We start from the raw sequence: 20809 nt of genomic DNA, 5'->3' as shown, positions 1-20809 counted from the left end.
TATATATTATAAAATTATTGTATATTTATTAGTGTATATATATGATTTTAATTATTATATACATATATAATACAATTTATATTATTTTTTAGTTATATGAAACAATCAATTAGAATTTTTTTGTGATGAATGTGTTTTAGCTTAAATTTGGCTTACATGAATTCAATCTGGAGTCCTAATTGTTTATGAATAACTAGATTCATTTATAGTACTAATTATAATATTGTAATCCACCAAATAAGATCATTTTTTTTTTTCATTCATAAACCTTTCAAGTTAGATTTTTTTTTAAAAAAAAAAAACTAATTTGATTAGAGAATGACCACAAAAACCATAGAAAATGGTGGGTCTAAAATTGTTTTACAAGTTAATTTGTATTTATTAATAAATCACCAAACAACAAATCACTTTGTTTGGTTTGGTTTGGTTTGGTTTGTAGTTTTAATCAGTTATTTTATTTTATTTTTTTAGTTCCACTTAAAATTTATAAATTTTGTAATTTTTTTTTAAAAAAAAATCACTAAATACAAAGAAAATATAAACAAAAAAAATACATAATTCATATATTTATTTATTGATTTTTTAAAGATTTGTTTACAAATATAAAAAAATATATATAGATTAAGTGGATTTAAAAAATAAATAAAATTAATTTAAAAATATATATTTTTTACTAAAAATAAAAAGATACAGTTTGAAAACTAAAAAAAAAAAAATGTTTTTAAAAATTCAAAACCAAACAGATTATTTATAAAATTTCATTTGAAATAAATTTTAAAAATAACTTGATTTGAAAAAATAATTTTTAATTAGTTATCAAGTCTTTTAAAAACTTAGCTTCACAACAAAAATAAAAAATCACAAATAATTGCATTTCGAATCTCATATATATATTTAAAAATTTTAAAAATAAAAAATAAAGGATCACAAATGAAAGGGAAAGTCTCTAATAAAAATACAGTTGAGCATGCATACATACATACATACATACATACTATAGTATAGATCAGAGAGAGAGAAACAGTGAAATATACACAGATTCCTCTCTCTCTCTCTCTTCCCAGCTCTGCCCACCACCGATACTCCTCAAACCCCACCTAGGGTTTTCGTACTCCACATTGCCGCTACCGCATTTAGATCACTGAATCTAAAGCTTCATTTTCAGGTAACTTTTCTTCTTCTGATCTTGCTTTTTAACCTTTTTTTTTTTTTTTTTTTTAAATTTTTTTTGGTTGAAATTGTTGTGCTCTCTTTGAATTCATTTCTCCTCTCTGTGATGTTCTTTATTCAACTATCTTTTTCGGAGCTTAATCTTCTATTCTTGATCAATTAGATTTGTTTTCTTAGCATATATACGTGTTTATGCATACATACATACATACAAATGTGTTATTAATGGATTTCGATTCGTGAATTAACTAAACTGATTTTTTTATATCTGAGTTTATTCAGAAGGAATCCCAGCTGGTTGTAAGAAAATGTGGGAAAACGAAAGAAAGTCAATTTTTTTTAAGGTTTCCAATTGGTGAAAAATCTAAGCTGCAAGTACTCTTATAAATGTTGGATAATAATTTGGTTAGTGATTTTTTATTGATTGGTTGATTGGGGATGTAAGTTTGAATATTATTTCAAACCTGCAATCAATATTCTTAATCAAGATTAAATTGGAAGTGAGGAGGATCTGCATCTGGATTTTCTTCTCTTTGTATCTCACCATCATCATCCTATCATCTTGAAAGCAATGGTTCTATTGTCTTTACGTATGTAATAGCAAAATGCTTCTTTGAATTACTGTTTGTGCCAGTTTCTAGTAGTAGTACAACTAGAGCACTCATACCTCCCTCTGATTAGTGGTAAATGTCACATGGAAAATAAATTATGATTTTCTATGTTACATGAACTCTTCTAAATATACGAAGTATCTGTGTTGGACACTCAACACTTCGGGTAAAGATATGATACATGTAGTTGGGTATTCAACCGACAAACATTATTAATAATTCGAGTTCATCATAAAACTATGCATAACCCTCCTCCTCCCCCCCTTCCTCCCTCCATGTTATGCATGAAGTGCTCTATGACACCTTGGGAACACCAATTTAAGCTAGAAAATAAAAGATTTATATTTAAAAAATATATGATATTTTGTCATATCCCAGTGTCTTTTTGAACATGGAAATTAAATGAATCAAAAAAACATAAAATTTAGATAAAAAATGAGTTGGCTTTATTTTTGTTCTGCAGGGATCAATAACATTAAACCAATTCAAAATGTATTTTCCATATGTCAGTTTATGACAAGATGCTATATATGACAATTTTTTGCCATTTTTAACCTTTTTAGTGTATTGAACCTGAAATGTTTTGGTATCAAGCTGTTACTTGCTAGACCACCATGCACGGACATTGTAATCCAATCTCTTAATATGCTGTTCCGAAACCTCCTTGGATTAAGAAGTTCATGCTCTTGATGTGCTATGGAACTCAATCTTGTGATTTCTTGTGAAATATGCCTTCTCTTTTGCTAGGAATCCTATGATTTATTTATTTTTTATTTTTAATTTCTTTAGCTGGTGGTGGGTTGGAGAAGGGGATGGTTCACTCACATTATCTTTACTTTGTTGACATTTCAGAATCTTGGTGGTGCATGTGAAGTGACTGAAGGTCCTGAAAGGAGTCAATGAACTGTAGAAGACATAGCTTCTGTATGATCAAAGAAAGCTCTATATTTATATAGAAAAAAATGATGAAAGAAAGCTCGTGATGCATCGAAAATGCTTCTTGAGAAATGGATTAATTTGAACTTTGTAGCCTGTTTTCAACCTTTATGGATTATTATATCCTTTTAGATTCATCACATCTGGAATAATCCCAAGTCCCCTAATGATGGGTTCATCTTCTGGTACTTGTGAAATCATTGAAGCAAAGGACGAGCTGAATTCAGTTCAAAGTCCCAAAGATATTCATCAAATAATAGCACATGGTACAGGTCAAAAATCTCAACTGGGATCTGATCATTCTCTGGAAGATGATATCAATAAGCTTTTCGAGGCAATTAATCGCAAACCACCATCCAAGAGTCTGCATCTTTCAGATCAAGCAAGCACAGTCCCCTCAAGGAGAAATTCGTTAAAGAAACCAATTGGGGTGAGTGTGCCTCGTTCACCCGGAAATGGATTCTCAGAACCAGTGTCGCTGAAGCAGGCGCTAAGGGGGCTATGTATTTCTCAGGCATCTGAAATGGCTGCCATGAAACGGTTATCAAAGCCAATAGGTTCTCCTAGGGTCTCAGAAGCTGGTAAGATTGCAAGTTTGTACAGGTCCGTTGTAGTTGAAGCTGGTGAATCTAGTGGTTCCCTAAATGAAGTTAACAGAGAATCTCTGGCGTCAGAACAAGGCACGTCAAATTCCTCCGAAAAATTACCTGAGTGTCTGCCAGTGCCCAAGATGAAGTCATCCAACCAGAGTGCCAATTCTTCTCCTCGATTTGCGTTGACAACAACAGAAAAGGGTACAGGGTCTGAATTAATAAAAGATAAAATTATACCTGTAACCGCAGAAGTTTGGAGTCCAAAATTGAAGACAGAATCAGCACAGGAAGAAAAGCTTTCAGCAGATCCGTCTCCATCTTGTCGTAATAGTGGTGACAGCATACTAGAGCCCAAGATGAAAACGTCAAACCAAAGTGTCCATTCTTTGCCCCATTTTGCTTTGGCAAACACTGAAAAGGGTACAAGGCCTACAATGATAAAAGATGAGATACTTGCTTCAAAAGAAGTTCAGAGTCAAACATTGGAGTTAGAGCTGTTACAGGAGGAAAAGCATGCAGCAGTTTCTTCTCCTTCTTGTCAGAGCACTGGTGGTACAATAGAGTCTGGGGATATTCCTGCCTCAGACAAATTAGGGAACAAAGTCTTCGCATCAAAGTTAAGGCGGAAAGGCAGGTCACAGACACTACCTTCTTCATCTCCTGCAATGAAGAGCAATAAAGGAAGCAAGTCAACAAGAAAGGCTCCACATTTGGTGAAACCAGTCTTCAGGAACAAGCTCCTTGTTAAGAAGAATTTAAAGCAGGTTTCAACTTCTGTTGGCTCCACTTCTAATACTAATAAAGAAATTAATGGTACCTTGGATCTTAGCACTGGCCCATTACTTTGCCAAAGATGCCACTGTACTTTGACAAATGTCGGGAATGAGTCCAATAAAGATTCTCCTTCATCCAACTGTACAATTGTCGGTGCTGAGATCAGCTCAATTAATCTGAACTCTGGTGCCAGTAAACTGGGCTTTGCTTCAAGTAACAGTAGCAAAAGCAGAACTGTGGTTGAAAACACAAGCAAGAATGCGAAAACTAGAGAAAAGGGGGATTTCTCTCAAAGTTCAAAAAGTAGCCTTGGCGAGTATAGTAATAGCACTAGCATCAGTGAAGAGAGTGACCTCAGTGGATCAAGTTGTGGCAATAGGCCTCACATGTCAAAGGACTTGAGGTGGGAAGCCATCCGCCATGTTAGGAAACAACAGGGATTTCTTGGTTTGGGACATTTTAATCTGTTAAAGAAGCTTGGTTCTGGAGATATTGGTTCAGTGTATCTTGCCGAGCTAATCGGAACAAACTGCCTATTTGCAATAAAGGTTATGGACAATGAGTTTTTGGTCAGAAGAAAGAAGATGCCAAGGGCCCAAACTGAAAGGGAAATACTGAAAATTCTGGATCATCCTTTTCTCCCCACACTATATGCACAGTTTACATCAGATAATCTATCCTGCTTGGTTATGGAGTATTGTCCAGGTGGAGATCTGCATGTCCTCCGGCAGCAGCAGCCTGGAAGATATTTTCCTGAGCAGGCAGCAAGGTAGGAAACTTAATTGAAAGGTCCATTTTTGGCATTTTTACTATTTTCTCAACTAATGTTCAATTGAAAACAATAAAAAAAATGAAACAGAAAGTAGAAAAAAGAAAATATATAAAAAATGGTAAGCTAATTAAGATTTCATTTTGCATTGGTTGATTTTGTGTATTAACTCCTGAATTCATCAAGCATGGAAATAAAGATTCATTCACTTCAAAGTTTGAAGCTGTATTCATACCGTTAGGAGAAAATAGTATGTTGAAAGTGCAATTAATGGGGTTTCAAAATTCTACATTTACTCGTAGTTCGAAAAAGCATTAAAACTTACTTTAGATAGGCTGACACTAATAGATATTAAGGCACTATTTGGCATCCCCTATATTAGTACACTTTTTTTATCTTTTTATCTTTTTTAGGCACCTCTTTACTTTCTTACATGTCCTTTCATAAAAAGTCAAAAGTATATTTATTTAAATCATCTCAAACACTCGCTAACTCTAGTGCAAGAATGCATTGTGGCAGCATACATAATTTTTTGAGGAGTTTCCATCAAGTCTTCAAGTCAGCATTCTTGAGAATTAAAAGGTCTCTATTGTTAAATTCAAATGAAATCTCAGAATGAGATGAGCCCCTTGATGCTTAATTTTCTTTTATATCCATCATCAACACAAGATTTTTCTCTAAAGATATGCAGGAAAAGTCTCCTAGGTATTCAAGGGCTCTATGGAGGCTAGGGTACGCTATGGATGTTTCTTTAGCCCTTTGTGTAATGTGTTTCGAGTGCGAGTGCATGCTCAAGCGCACTTTAGGCAAAACTCTTAGGATCTCTGCAGAGTTGGTTTATTAGCAAAAAAATTAGCTATTACTATGATACCCAAGGGGTGCATTTCTAGCTTAACTGTTTTTGTTTTTGTTTTTGAATGTTGGGCAAAAAGGCCCCTCAATATTTTCATAATTATTGTTGTACCCCTTTAAAAAATAGTTAGCTTTAAAAAAGCAATGGGCATTTCGGACTTTACAATTCAAAAAGCTACTTTTTAAATTATTTACCAAACAATTTCATTTTTTTCACATGTTATCCAAAAAGTTGCATTGAATACTTACAACTTATTGAATGTTGGAATGTGTCCTACATCGTCTGGAGTTGCGCCATCTGTGCTGGTTGTAAGGCTCCAGTTTTCCTCTCTGTAATACCTGGGTTTTAAGAAGTGTGGGCCGGGCTTTTTCAATTTGGTATCAGAGCTTGGCTGGGCCTGTGACTGGTGTGTCGTTTCTTTGGCTACTATATGTTGTGGTCCAGAAGGTTGTGGTGCAATACGTCCCACATCGCTTGGAGTTGTCTACTTGTTATAAGGCTTCCGTTTTTCTTTCCTTAATATCTGGGTTTTAAGAAGAAGTATGGGCTGAACTTTTCAATTTTAAAATCATTTTAAGCCAATAATTTATAAAAAGCTATAATCTTAAAAGTTAATTTGAAGGTTTGCCAGACGGAGCCATATATATATAAGAATATATCAAGGGTTATTTGTGTTGTGTTTCGTTAGGGTGAGATAAAGGATGGGATAAGAAAAAAAAAAATTTTGACTATCGGATGAAGTAGGGAAATAATCTGGTGCTATGTTACCCAGAATGTGGATCGTTTTGGTACTAAGAATGGGAAGGGGAGTGTGGCACGCCACATGCTTTAAAATGTGACACGATAGGGGTAAGCTTCTTAAAATGACATCTAATATATTATAGTATATTTTTCTTTCTTCAAATTAATCGTTCAACTACACAGTTCTGTGAACATTATGACCGATTATTTTACATTTTGTCAATCCAAAACTCCATTGCATCTAGATTTTAGTTTATTATATTTGATTTTTTTCCTATTAAGGAGAATTTTTAATGAAAAACATTGTGAGATCGCTTTGGATCGCTAAATTTACCGTTTTGGATCGAAAGTGTCCAATGTTTTAGAATGTGCGTTCCAAAATGTTAATCGCCAAGGTGTTAACGTTTTCTGGTAACATTGATCTAGCGAGGCCTAAATCCGAACAATTCCATGGGAGAGGTGGTATCAGTTATCCTCCATTTAATCCTCCATATTCAGTATAACTTATCCCGTGAACTTAATGTAGAATTATTGTGGGTGCACCAAATACCGGATAAGAGACAAGGGGTGACCCACATTTCCTCTAGTCCTTATCTGGAAAACAAACTGTGCCTTAAAAGAATAGATTACGCACTTGGCCTACATCACTTGGCTTCTTGAGCTACCTCTCGGACAACTTCTTCTCTAAAAGCAAATAATTCTCTCTTAGGCATGCAAACACCAATCCATCAAAGCTGAGGTCATGCACTGGCATATTAATTAGTTTCTAAGAATATGATAATAAAGAGGAAATCACGGTTTTTATGAACGATTCTTGTTTCACATTGACCAAAATTAGCAAATCCGTTACACTCTAATCATTACCATTGCCACAGTTTAAACCTGTACTGTGTTCTTGACAGCCTTTGTGTAACAGCTCTTAGAATCTTTAAAATATTGCTCTGGATATTATTGACTTCTGCTGCTGAAATCAATGTTACCCCCTTTACACCAACATTGATGGGTTATTTTTTCTTGCTTCTATAAACAAAGTAGTTACTGGAATCTAAATCTGAATGATGTAGAGCATTAATAGGAATTCTTTAATTAATAGGTTTTTACTTGTTATTCTTTTGTAGCAGAATTTAATCTTTGTGCAATATCTCAACTTTTATTTGCAGGTTCTATGTTGCTGAAGTCCTCCTTGCTTTGGAGTATTTACATATGCTCGGAGTTATCTACCGAGATTTGAAACCAGAAAACATTATGGTTCGAGAAGATGGTCACATCATGCTTACAGATTTTGACCTGTCACTTAGATGCACTGTAAGCCCAACTCTTCTGAAATCATCTTCATCGAGTATAGAGCCCCCAAAGATGTCGGGTCCGTGCACGGCGTCCAACTGCATTGACCCATTCTGCATTGAGCCATCCTGTCAAGTCACATGCTTCAGCCCAAGACTTTTACCTGCTGCAAAAGCAAGGAAACTAAAAGTAGACCTTGCAGCCCAGGTCAGGTTGTTGCCACAGCTTGTGGCTGAGCCAACAGATGCCCGATCTAACTCCTTCGTTGGGACTCATGAATACTTGGCTCCCGAGATCATCAAAGGAGATGGCCATGGGAGTGCTGTTGATTGGTGGACATTTGGTGTCTTTCTTTATGAGCTTTTATATGGTAGAACACCGTTTAAAGGTGCCGGGAATGAAGAGACATTAGCTAATGTGGTGTTGCAGAGCCTCAAGTTTCCAGAATACCCACTTGTTAGTTTCCAGGCAAGGGATCTCATCCGAGGGCTGTTAGTTAAGGAGCCTGAGAATCGGTTGGGATCGGAGAAAGGGGCTGCTGAGATCAAGCAACACCCCTTCTTTGATGGCTTAAATTGGGCACTGATACGCTGTACCATTCCACCTCAATTGCCTGAGTTTTGTGATGTTGGAATTGTAAACGCGGCCTCTCAGGAGACGGGTAGAAAGTATCTGGAGTATGGGATTGCAGGAGAGCACGTGGAGTTTGAATTGTTCTAGAAAAAGAACTTATACTTCAGGTATTTACCTTCCTCTCCTCCCTTGTAACTAATATGTAAATTTAGTATGATGAATGTTGTAGAAAAGCTGTCATGTATGATGTCAGAAAATCGGTTGCTGAGACCATAAAATGTCTTGAAAAGATTGGTCCTATTATGAGAGCTGGCTGTTTCACCGCGGATTTGACATTGTTCTACTAAGTGGTGTTGAGCCAAATTTATAACCAATCAAGAGGTTGATCCTGCAATATTGACAGTGATATCCTTTATATTGGAAGCAGAAACTGTAGGAATTGATATTCCTTTTGAAATCTTTATATTTTAGTGACATCATGAAGTTTTTATCTTGCTGATTCTTGACTTGTGATTAAATTTACATCCAGAATCCAATCTTTTAACACATATTTAAAACCACAACTTTAGTTACTTTTGCACCTGCCGCACCATCCCAGTTGGGAACATATGCATCTGAAATTGTTTGATCTATCTGCTTGTAAAAGTTGATTGCATTCTTTTCCCTTTCTGAAGCAATGGCAAAAGCATTTGTTTGTTCAAATTATGGCTAGTGTGTCTTGTTATATTCTTTAATCAAGGGGCATTTGACTTGATGAATAGAGGACACCCATTCTTACTCTTTTAAGTGCAATTTCCGTTCTTTTAGACTTTTAAGGCCATTTGGTTTAAAGGAATAGGATGTAGACTTTCACTGATTCATTATTCATCAGGCAGAGCTTTGGCTAGGCTGGGCTGCCTGCCTATACAGCTGCTGTCAATTTTGGATGTAATTTTTGTGTTTTTTTTCTTTGAGAACTGTACCCAAACACCAGATGCTTCCTTTGAGGACACAGATCTGGAATGAGGTTTTTGACAAATACACGACCTCCCCTTTGATTTTTGAAATTACAGTCCTCTCGTTAGAGTTGTTGGGAATTAACACTAGATTTGATGTTTCCTTTTTGCCCATTTACAAAACTAAATTCTCATCACCATATTTGTGACCAAACAAATCAAGATTAAATTCGATCCTATTCCATTCTTGTAACCAAACGCACACATCACAAAATAATTATCTCACAACCACCACTCACAGCATGCAATACTACATCACAGCAGCCCCTGCTCATCACAAAAACAGTTTTATTTTTCTTTTCTTTTGAACATAAGTCTTCAAAAAAATTGAAAATAACTTTTTGGGGCTTCTTCAAAATGGGTTGTCTCTAGAAATATTTTCTTGGGAATAATTTTGAGAAACAAATCGTCAAACAAGTTTCTGTGTTTCCAGAAAATGAAAATAGAACACAAAAATGATGCCAAACATGCCAATGTTTCAAAATTATAATTCTGACTGGTTTATTGTTTTGTTGGGAAAACAAATAATTTCATGGAAAGGGATATACAATAATGGAAGATTTGGTGATAGATCCCTCACTATCTAATTTGTCTTTCAAAAGGACAAGAATTATATAGATACTTTCAAAACCTCCTAATATTTTAAAACTTGTTTCTTTTATTATATTACCCTCATATCTGTCAGCTATCTTATTAAGTCATCTTCACAATATATTTCTGAGTAAAATTTTACTTTAAATCATAGTAAACTCTACTCTGATTCAAGTAAAATTTTATATTGTTAAGCAAATCAATATGTTTTTAACCAAAGTAAAATTTTACTTTGAATCATAGTAAACTTTACTATGATTCACAGTAAAATTTTACTCTGAATCAGAGTAAAGTTTACTATGATTCAAAGTAAAATTTTATATTGTTAAGCAAATCAACATGTTTTTAGCCAGTGTAAAATTTTACTTTGAATTATAGTAAACTTTACTTGATTTAGAGTAAAATTTTTGTGTGAAATTCTTATTAGAGAGATTCTTATCAGAGAGAGAAAGAGAGAGAAATTGAATAGATCATTCATTTTAATAGATCGATCATCCATTGAACAAGCTGAGTATGAACAGATTAACTCAAAAATCAGTAAAAACATAAATCTACATTACAAGGATATATAACCACAAAACACACAGATCAAAAACTAAACAAAAATATCTCAACAAAATAATTAAATCAACAGATAAATCAAGCAATCAACACATCAAACTACTCACCAAATCGTTGAATCTTCAAATCCGACAACTGATTCAATCGATCTAACATCAAATCCAAATAAAACTACTAATTCAAAAAAATAAAATAAAACAAGACTTGAACTACAAACCTCCAAACTGTAGGACTCGAAACGCTAGGACTTGAAACCCTAGGAAAAATTGAGTTTGAAACTCGAAAACCGCTATCTATAGCTAGAATTGAAGGAGCTTGAAGTCATATTGTACAGCCTAGAACTTCGAGTAACTTTAGTTCGAGTCCATTTCTCACTCTTCATCAATTTTCGATCATGATAGCTCGCTGGAGACTTTTCTCGTCATCAAGAAAAGCGTTGTTACTACTCTATTTCTTTGTTCTGGTAGCGGTTGTTTCTCTTTGGCATGGGGTAGATGAGCTATTGTAATAGGGCTCCGGCCATGAGTGTGTTAGTAATTTGAACGATTTAGAATTTGAAGAACAATGAAGAGAAGCTGTGTTTATAGGGGAAGGAGAGAGACAAAGAAGGTGGGGAGAGAGTGGGTGGAGGAAGTGAGAAGATTTAGTTGAGAGTATAATAGTCTAATAAAATATTTAAATAATAAATTTTGTCCTTTATGCAAAACTTTATAATTATGAGAGGGTTTAGAAAGTATAATTTTTTTCTTAATCCTTTTAACAATAAAAGGAAGGTAAATGGGATTTATAGTCAAATTTCCCTACAATATAATAATTAAGAGTAGAAATTCATATGCGTTAAAAAAAAAAGAGTAAATATGCATAAATTCAAAAAGAGACTATGAGGAATACTAATAATCAACGAATAATTAACAAAATAAATTATATCAAATAGATCAGTGCGATTAGTTCTCTCAGAAATGTACAAACCTGAGAATTTAATCAAACAAAAACAAATGGATTTGAATTTTGCAAGATCGATCAGAGGGTTTGCACGCATTGACTGAACCTCGTTTACTTGATTTTTCCACAAGACTAATACTTCGGCTTTGTTTGGTTTTTACTAAAAAATACACACACACACATATATATATATATATATATATATTGGCTATGTAATCAAATAAAAATTGTATGTTTGATTTTGGCCGATTTAGGTGACAAGGGGTAAAGTAAAAAAATTATTTTAACAGAAACGATCATTTTGATAAACGAAAAAAAGAGAGAGTTGCATTTTATTAGGAATTTTTAAATTTTTCATTAATTTTAATTTTTTTGATCTTTCTAGTTAAGAAAATTCTAAAAGGGAAACCCAAAAAAAAAAGGTTTAAATAACAAAAGTAACATTTTTAACAAATGCCAAAACGTATTAATTGTTAAAAATTTACCAAAAAAACTTTAAAAAATTGACTAAAGACAAACAAATACATAAAAATTCAAAACTACCTGAACTTTTCAAATAACAAAAATTTTAAAAAATAAAATAAAAAATTAAGCCATAAAAAGTTGAAATGATTTGCCAAACTAGCTTACACAACACATTTATCTCTTTTTACCTTTTATTTAAAAAGTTTTTTGTTCCCCAATTTTATCTATATGTGAAATTATTTTTAAGAACAAAAGATAAAAATTAAATAAATTTAATTATCTCTTTATACTCATTATATTTCAATCTCTACTCTTTTTTTTTTTTTCCCCTCATTTCTTATTCTTTGCTATATATCTACTTTCAAAAAATGAGAATGATAAAAAAGAAAAGAAAAAAGTAATAGACGAAGAAATAGTGATGAATGATCAATAAAAAGTGAAATGATGATTTTTTTTTTGTTTGTTTTTTTTATGTTTTTGTTTTATTTTTTTAAGAGGATTGTTTGATCTTTGGTTGATGTACTAGAACCAAACAGAATCAAATAGCTTGACAGCACACTGTGGAACAAAAAATACATATTCGATAATCTACTGTCGAATAAAAAATACTTATTCAGTAATCTACTGCCGAACAAAAAGTACATGTCCGGTAACTCACAGTTAAACATTTTCAGTTTCATTTTTTGACATTTTTTTTTTTGAAGGATTATGTTTCTATTCATTACAGTAAGGCTAATGGTGTATTGTTAATGATTTGTTATATTTATTTGTTTCCTGGTCATCTAGTACCTCCAAAAGTAAGTAGTTGGATTGATTTTCATCATTTGTATGTTAATGGATGGGAGAACATATATTATCCCGTATTAATTAATTTCGTAAGCTTGTCAGTCTTAATGCAGTATCTACTGAAACTATTAACATAGAAGGCTTGTGATAACAGTCTCAATGCATTTTTATAGATATTTATATTGACAAATTTGAAGGTATTTGTATTGAAAAATTTTATGAATGTTTGTACACTTTATGTTTTTATGTATACTTAATATTTTTAAAAAAGTGAATATGTAAATGTACGGTAACAGATGACTAGATAAATATAATTTGTTCGGCAATATGACACCGGAATAATCTAAATTATTTGGCAATGTAGTCAACAGATGATTGGAAAAAATTATTTGTTAAATAATATAACGGAATAATTTAAAAAGAATAGGTATAATGAGAAAATTTTATAAGAATTTTAAAAAAGATTTAATTTAGAGTTAGTTTTGGTATTATAAAGAGTATAATAAGAATTTTAATTATTTTTTAACGGTGTAATGAAAAAATAAGTATAAAAAAATAAAATTGTGACGTGGATAGAAATTGCCAAATTCATTATGTGGGTGTACATAGAGGAGGTAGTGTGTGGAGACAGAATTTACTAAAAAGCCTGATAATGGAGTCCGTATGGGGATTGGAGGAACGTATTTTGGAATCAGTCCGTCAGCGTTTCTCACCGGAACCCTTTCTCATCCTCACCGGCGATCCGGCCGAACTCCGGCGAGTCATCTGTTTCAGGTAACTCTCTCTCTCTCTCTCTAGGGTTTGGTTTCAGATTTTCTTTTACAAATTAGATTATCCCAAAAGAAAGGGAAAAAAAAAAAAAAAATTTCGGCTTGGGGGTTTTAATTCTGAGTTCTGAGGATACTTGATAGTGAAAACTTAACAAATTTTTTTGGTTAATCACTTTATTCCGAAACACCGCATGTTATTCCTCAAAAATTTTATTGCAATTCTTGAAATAAAGTAAAATTCTTGCTTGTTTTGAGCTAATAAAAATTGTTTTGTTGTATGATTCACGCGGTGTTCTAATTGTCTCTTGAATATGAATGTTAGTATTATTAGTGTACAGAAAAGCTGTAAAGTAAAGCATAGCTAGTTGTCATTTATATTATATGATATGTAATGTTTCTTGCTTTCGGTGCCTAACTTAGCATCCTATGCTGTCATCCCCTCTCTATAAAGAGAGTGTTCATCTTCTTGTAATAATACACAGAAATACAGAGTTATTCATTTTGCTCTCTCTCCCTATCTTCTATCAATTTATCTTACATGGTATCAGAGTTAGGTTAACAATCTAGTCATTTTGCTTCATCGGCGGGCGGCAGTCTCGCCTTGGCCGCCCGCCGGACCTCTACACATACCTTCACTCCGCTGCCACAAATTATTCTTCTTGATCTTGATCTTCTTATTGTTGCTGCTAGTTCAAGCTCTCAGCCTTGAACCTCAAACACATGTATTGTTAGAAATGGTTATAAAATTCTGGATAAAACCAGAATTTTTTCCTAAGTTCGGTCTAATTTTTAGGTGGGCCCCGAGTGTCGGTTTACTCGGGTCAAAGTGGTAACGCGTTCTATGCCGCGTTGTGATTCACGTGGTATATTTGGTTGCTTAAAACCATTACCGAGTGAATGGGAAATTGAAGCCAAAGTGTGCTCCATGGAAATGAAGTTTTGGTGGAAATTCCTTAAGGTTGTAAATTGGTTTGTCCCACATTGATTTGGTGGGAGGTTTTGAAAGGGTTTATAAGGCTTAGGGTGAGATACTTGGGGTGTGCCCCAAGGGGTACCCAAGTGTTTTAGAGGGAGAGGTTATGGGCAAAATGGGCTAGACCCATTGGACCCAAAAATCACCACACGCGCGCCGCCGTCCGTCCGGTCGGTCGGGCGGGCTGGGCTGGGCCTGGGCTTGGGCGCGGGTGCGTGGTGCGTGGTGTGTGGTTGGGTTGGGCTTCTAATCTTTTTGGGCCAAAAACATTTGAATTTAATTTTATTTTTTATTAAAATAAAATCCATAATTCAAATTAAATTGGTTTGGATTATTTGTTCATCCAAACAGGGCCCTTCCCGGTTTCAAACAGAAATAAACTGTTTTGGAATTAGTGCACACCCAAACAGGGCCCTTCCCGGTTTCAAACAGAAATAAACTGTTTTGGAATTAATGCACACCCAAACAGGGCCCTTCCCGTTTTACTATCTGTTTGAATTAATTCAAATCTGTTTGAATTCAAAACCCAACAGGTATGATACCTGTTCAATTCAAAACCAAGAGTTACATACCTGTTTATTTCAAATCCAAGAGCCACCTTCACATCTATAAATAGGACCACCCTCATTTGGATTTTGTAACTCTAATTTTCGTCCTTCATAATTCTGCAAACTTCCTCTTCATTTTGCTGCATTATTTACTTGTCAGAAAGAGTGTAAACACTTAGTGTGTTCGTAAGGCAAACAATTTGTAGTGCTGCTATTGTTTGTAGTAGATCATTTTATCCTGGGAGATAGACGTCCAAATTCTGAAAGCACCGTGGAGAGGACGAATCTGTCTTAAGGACACAGTGTCAAACACTGGACTTGATCAGAAAATAATTCGAACAAATTAAATCAAGTAAGTTATTTAATTTATTTTCAGTGTTGTTTTTATTTATTAAAATCAGATTTAAATTTTGTTTTTTGTAACAAAATAAAATCTGTGGTTTTATTTATTTATTTTTATTTCGAGTTTGATATTTGTAATCAAACATATTCTCTCCATTTCTCTATTTCTTTTATTCTTGTTGTTGTTTTGTACACAACAGAATTTAATTTAATAAATACAGTGAAGATTGTCCAACATGTATCCCAATATCTGCTCCTTCAGATGGTGTCTTTCCTGGACTTGCATCTGCATCACAGCAGAATTTTAACCAGTCCTTGGCACAAGTCCCGTCAATTGGGCAGCAGCAAATATCACCGCCACAGAAGCCACTTCAATCGCCACAAGACTTGCCATCTTCCCTGCAGCTACACCCTCAGACTCCATCGTCTTACTCGCAGACGCAGCCTTCACAGGCATCACTCCAACAACTTGGTCAGCTGCAAATGCGATGACCAAGCTTTTACAATGGCTGCCAACGAAGACCAAGCTTTTCCAGACCTCAGGTGGTTGGAGCAATCTCCTCCAAGCCGATCTACTTTTTTGTCGTCGTGAGAGTAGTCTCCGTTGGTGGCAGTACCATTCTCCTCGCCGTTTTCAGATTTTCTGTTGTTGATGCTGGATCTCTCCATTCTAGGATTCTTCTGCGTGAATGGTGTGGCTGCTGGGTGCCACAATTGTGTGGATCTGTGTGTCTAGATCGGCCATATAGAGAGAGAGAGCGCCAAACTTCATCCATCGTGTGTCTGGGTCTCCCTCTCTGTTTTGAGTCTGCCGTGTGTGTGTGTTCTCTATCGTGTGTTGTGTGTTAGCTGGGTGTGTTGAGTATATGTGTGTGGGTCTCTTTGTGCCATGTGTCGCCCCAGATTTAGAGCTTCAAAGGGGTGATCTTCCATGCGAAAGAGAGAGAAGAGAGGGACGAGTTTTGTGTCTTCATGCCCATGTGTGCTGCTATTGACACCATTGCCTGCCACAGACTGAACAAAAAAAAAAAAAAAAAAAAAATCCCACTACCCAAAAGCAGCTCCTCAAACATGGCTTTAACAACAATATTAGATGCCCAACATGTGTAGTGGCGGGCCCCATCTCCAATCAAACCACTATGCAAAACCCATTGCTGGTAGTGTGCAAAAAGAAAACTCAAACTATGGGCTGGTGTTTTTGACCAAAACCGTGGACCCACAAGTGTATGCCTCCACCCATAGAAACAGATGCTCTCTCTCCCTTTAAACCCTCTCTTTTCCTTTTTTTTTATTTTAATATTGTCCACTCACTCTTCTTTTATTTAAACATAAAACCACTCTTATCTTTCTTTTTTTTTTTTATTCCATTCTCCCAACACACCCAGCCTCCTCTGATTTTTACTTTCTTTCTTATATATATATATATTATCCTACCACACCAGGCCTCAGAAACCACTCTGATTTTTCATATCTTTATTTTATTTCATTCTACACAAAAAAAAAAAACCAAAACAACCACAAAAAAAAAAAAAAAAAAAAAACCACAAAACAAAACACAACTTCGATACCACCTCCCTGATTTTTCTGCTCCAACAACCTTGTACCATTCTTTCCATCCAGCTTGCACAACACCCTTGTTTTATTCCTATCACAGATCCACCCCGCTCACAGTTCTACACCACAAAAAAAAAAAAAAAAAAAAAAAAAAAAAAAAAAACACCTTTCTACCATTTTTTTTTTTTTTTTCACATCTTCACTCTGTGTTGAGCTATTTTGCTCCCCTTTATCCATCTCTTTGTTTCAACCTCAAATAGGTTTCTATCTTCCCACCTATTTGAGTTTGAGGGGGGGTTATACATATATCATGGTGAGCATGGTTATATACCATGGGAACCACCCAAGCCACCCCATGGCGCACTCCCTAAGTCGCCTCCTCGGTGCACCACCACAGCTGCTACAACGGTCTGCTTCTACATCGGTCCGGCATGACCCCGTAAACTGTCCCGACATTGATTCCGGTCAGCTTTTACATCGGTCCGGCATGACCCCGTAAACTGTCCCGACATTGATTCAGACATTATCTACTACAAACGGTCCGACACGACCATACAGTGTCCTCTCCAACGGTGTGACACGACCATACCGTGTCTTCAACAACAATTTTATTTATCAGTTTCTTTTCTTGTTTTGTTACTCTTTCCAAACTCAAGTTGGTTTGTGTCTATCCTCCTTGAGTTTGAGGGGGGCTGTTAGTATTATTAGTGTACAGAAAAGCTGTAAAATAAAGCATAGCTAGTTGTCATTTATATTATATGATATGTAATGTTTCTTGCTTTCGGTGCCTAACTTAGCATCCTATGCTGTCATCCCCTCTCTATAAAGAGAGTGTTCATCTTCTTGTAATAATACACAGAAATACAGAGTTATTCATTTTGCTCTCTCTCCCTATCTTCTATCAATTTATCTTACAATGAAAGCTTCTCATTGTTGACTCAATTTGGAAGAAGTATGTTGTTTTTTGTTTTTGTTGTTGTTGTTGTTGTTGTTACTGCTGCTGCAGGGAAGTGGTTAGAAATATGAAATGAAATAACAATTTTGAGTCCGTTGATTCGCATGTGAATTCCAGTAAAAAAACCTTTCTTGAAACCTGTTGATTTGATTCTCCATGAATACCAAAAGTAAAAGGCATTTGTGTTTTTGTTGATTCATTCATACCACGAAATTCAAATAGGAAGTAAAACCTCTCTAATAGTCATAGGACTTGCAACTCTAGGAATTTTTTTTTTTTTGAACTGAATGTAATTCTAATATGGAAATTAAATCAACTCGAATTAGAAAACCTAATAATTTTAGATATTCTATACTAAACTAGGAGATTTCTAATCAATTACTAATTTTCAAAATATTAAAAATAAAACTATAGTTTTCCTGAAATTTCATCTGTATCATCTTCCCCAACTTCAGGAGAAAAAAAAAAAAAAGCCTTGTTCTTGACTTTTCGTTGTTTGAAATAATTTGACATGTCTGCACTTGTTTGTATTTACTTTGTATTAAGATTAACTTTCTTAAACTTAGATTTTAAAGAAAGGACTTCCAAAATTGAAGGAATAATTTGTTGGTATTTAAACCAAACCACTTTTTTGTAACTCTTAGAAAGAGGAACAAGTACTGCAATTTTACTGGACATGACACGAGCTCCTAACACCTTGTAACTCTTTTGGAAGGGAACTTTCCCAACAGTGGTCAGTCGAGAATGATGTTTTTTACTTTCTTTTCTTCTAAATTCAATTAGTTTCATCTCACTACTTTGCTGATCTATGTAACGTTCATGTGCACATAGCCAACTAATCATATTCCTAGATATCCCCAATGCACTTCCAACAACTTTTTCAATGGCATTGCAGTATTCTATTGTGATGTTGTCCATATCATTGAATTCTAGAAACTTCATTACATGCTCTTTCACATTAGGGAGAAAATTCTCTCTTTCTTCCTCATTAGCTGCCATGGGTTCAGGTTTTTTACCTTTCCCCGTGGAATTTTTTTGTCTATTTGATAACTTCCTCTTCAACTGTGATAATGTTTTTGTTTTCCTCTGGCTCTTCCTCTTACTTTCTTTTTCTTAGCAAATTTCAATCTTTTAGGATCCTCATTGTAAATTGGAGGTAAATTCCGACCAACTTGTGATTGCAGTAAAGATGTATTAGTGTCTGAAAATATAACATCACAAAGACATGTTGCGTTGTTAATGTCGACCTGATTTTCTTGGTTTAGAGAAATCATACTTGTTTAAATTTTATCTCCTTGTTCATTTTGGTGAGCTAACTAGATACATAGGTGAGTTATGCTAAATGTGTTTTCTTGGTGGGTCATATTTTGTTTTATTTTGTGTACATGCACCTGTATTAATTCTATTTTGCTTCTTTCTTCTTCTCTGTTTAGAAAACAGAAGGGGGAAATGTCATCTGTAAATTGCAGTGGGTAATCACTGTGTTATATTATTATGTAATTTTCTCATCCATCATATTCTGTGGCTTTGGTGCAGTCAGAATAATGCCAAAGGTGAAGACGAATCGTGTCAAATACCCAGAGGGGTGGGAATTGATAGAGCCTACACTCCGTGAACTACAAGGAAAGATGCGAGAAGGTTTTGATACTCTTATGTGATGTTGTTATTGTCCTGAGTGCTGCTTCTTTATCTTGTTGTCTCGACATTATGAAACTAATCATAGTACCTTTATTTATTGTCTTGGACAGCTGAGAATGATCCACATGATGGTAAAAGAAAATGTGAGACATTGTGGCCTATTTTCAAAATAGCACATCAGAAGAGTCGGTACATTTTTGATCTTTACCACCGGAGGAAGGAAATATCCAAGGAATTGTATGAGTTTTGCTTGGATCAAGGTTATGCTGACTGTAATCTGATTGCAAAATGGAAGAAGGTTTGCATCGTCCCCACCTTGAGAATGTTTACAGTATAAACTTTTTTCCCTATTTGGAGTAAATTCTACTTTATCCCCCCAGACTATCCTTAAAAATCAATTAGACCTATGTGCTCTTAATTATAATTTTACACCAAAACTATTCTGATTCGATAAATGTGACCCCAGACCCTTCTTTGTAAACATTGGAATCTCTTTCATGCACAAACAACAATTTTATGTGATTTACTCTTTATTAAGTTGTTTTTTATTTGCAGCCTGGTTATGAACGTCTATGCTGTTTAAGGTGCATGCAACCCCGAGATCACAACTTCCAAACAACATGTGTTTGTCGAGTCCCCAAGCATCTGAGGGAGGAAAAGGTTATAGAGTGCGTGCATTGTGGTTGCAGGGGTTGTGCAAGTGGAGACTGATGGGTCTTCTACTCAGTGTAAAGGAGATCCTCTGACTGTCATCTTTCTATTCTTGGCACCGATATGTCATGAGGCAATTAGTGTCTAAACTGTGTGAAAGGTCTGAAACATTTTCTCAAAACTGGGTAAGACCTTTGTTGTGATGATTCACTGAAAACCTATATGTGAAAGTTGTCTTAAAATTTTCTAGTTTCCCCTTGTGACTTGACTGGCCTTAAATGCCAAAATTTTTTCATCTTTTATATGGACTTCTTGCAATTGAGAGATGAAAGCTGACCCTTGCTAAGGTCATCTTTGCCTGGATAAATTTGTAGCAACCCTAGGCTCGAAATGGCTGTACAAGGAGGAGAAACAACATAGGATCCTAGGCATTTATCAAAAAAAACAACGACATAGGAGCCTAGGCTAGCAATTAGTTGTCGTGGCCTGCACCACAGTGGATCCCTTGTACCATTTCTTTCTTGTTCCGAACTCTCTATGTGATTATATGATAGAGAGGGGGGTTTGGGACAAGAGGACAGAGGGAGAATCCGGAAACATGATCTGGTTCTTACCCACACCTAAGAAAAGGCCTACAAACTAAGTGTAGTTAAGGTGCCCCTATAAAATAACCAAATTAAAGGAAGCGAATGATGCTGTAGTCAAAATTGATGCTTCTGTACAATACTATGTAC

The 20809-nt window shown here is 34.9% G+C and overlaps 2 protein-coding genes across 2 annotated transcripts; both read left to right on the top strand.

Moving 5' to 3' along the window:
- The first annotated feature begins 979 nt into the window (after positions 1–979).
- Positions 980–8801, top strand: LOC114284033 (serine/threonine-protein kinase KIPK2). The gene is made up of 3 exons (XM_028226906.2): positions 980–1165; positions 2634–4853; positions 7608–8801. The coding sequence occupies exons 2-3, from the start codon at positions 2884–2886 to the stop codon at positions 8449–8451; spliced, it is 2814 nt and encodes a 937-aa protein (XP_028082707.2). The 5' UTR covers positions 980–1165; positions 2634–2883; the 3' UTR covers positions 8452–8801.
- Positions 8802–13262: 4461 nt separating this feature from the next.
- Positions 13263–20377, top strand: LOC114284034 (protein BUD31 homolog 2). The gene is made up of 4 exons (XM_028226907.2): positions 13263–13418; positions 19323–19424; positions 19535–19722; positions 19980–20377. Exons 2-4 carry the CDS (start codon positions 19331–19333, stop codon positions 20133–20135), a joined length of 438 nt encoding a protein of 145 aa, XP_028082708.1. The 5' UTR covers positions 13263–13418; positions 19323–19330; the 3' UTR covers positions 20136–20377.
- The last annotated feature ends 432 nt before the right edge of the window (positions 20378–20809 follow it).

This window comes from Camellia sinensis, chromosome 3 (genome assembly GCF_055761805.1).
Source record: "Camellia sinensis isolate YWXY chromosome 3, ASM5576180v1, whole genome shotgun sequence".
NCBI lineage: Eukaryota > Viridiplantae > Streptophyta > Magnoliopsida > Ericales > Theaceae > Camellia > Camellia sinensis.
This window is presented reverse-complemented; position numbering and strand designations above follow the sequence as displayed.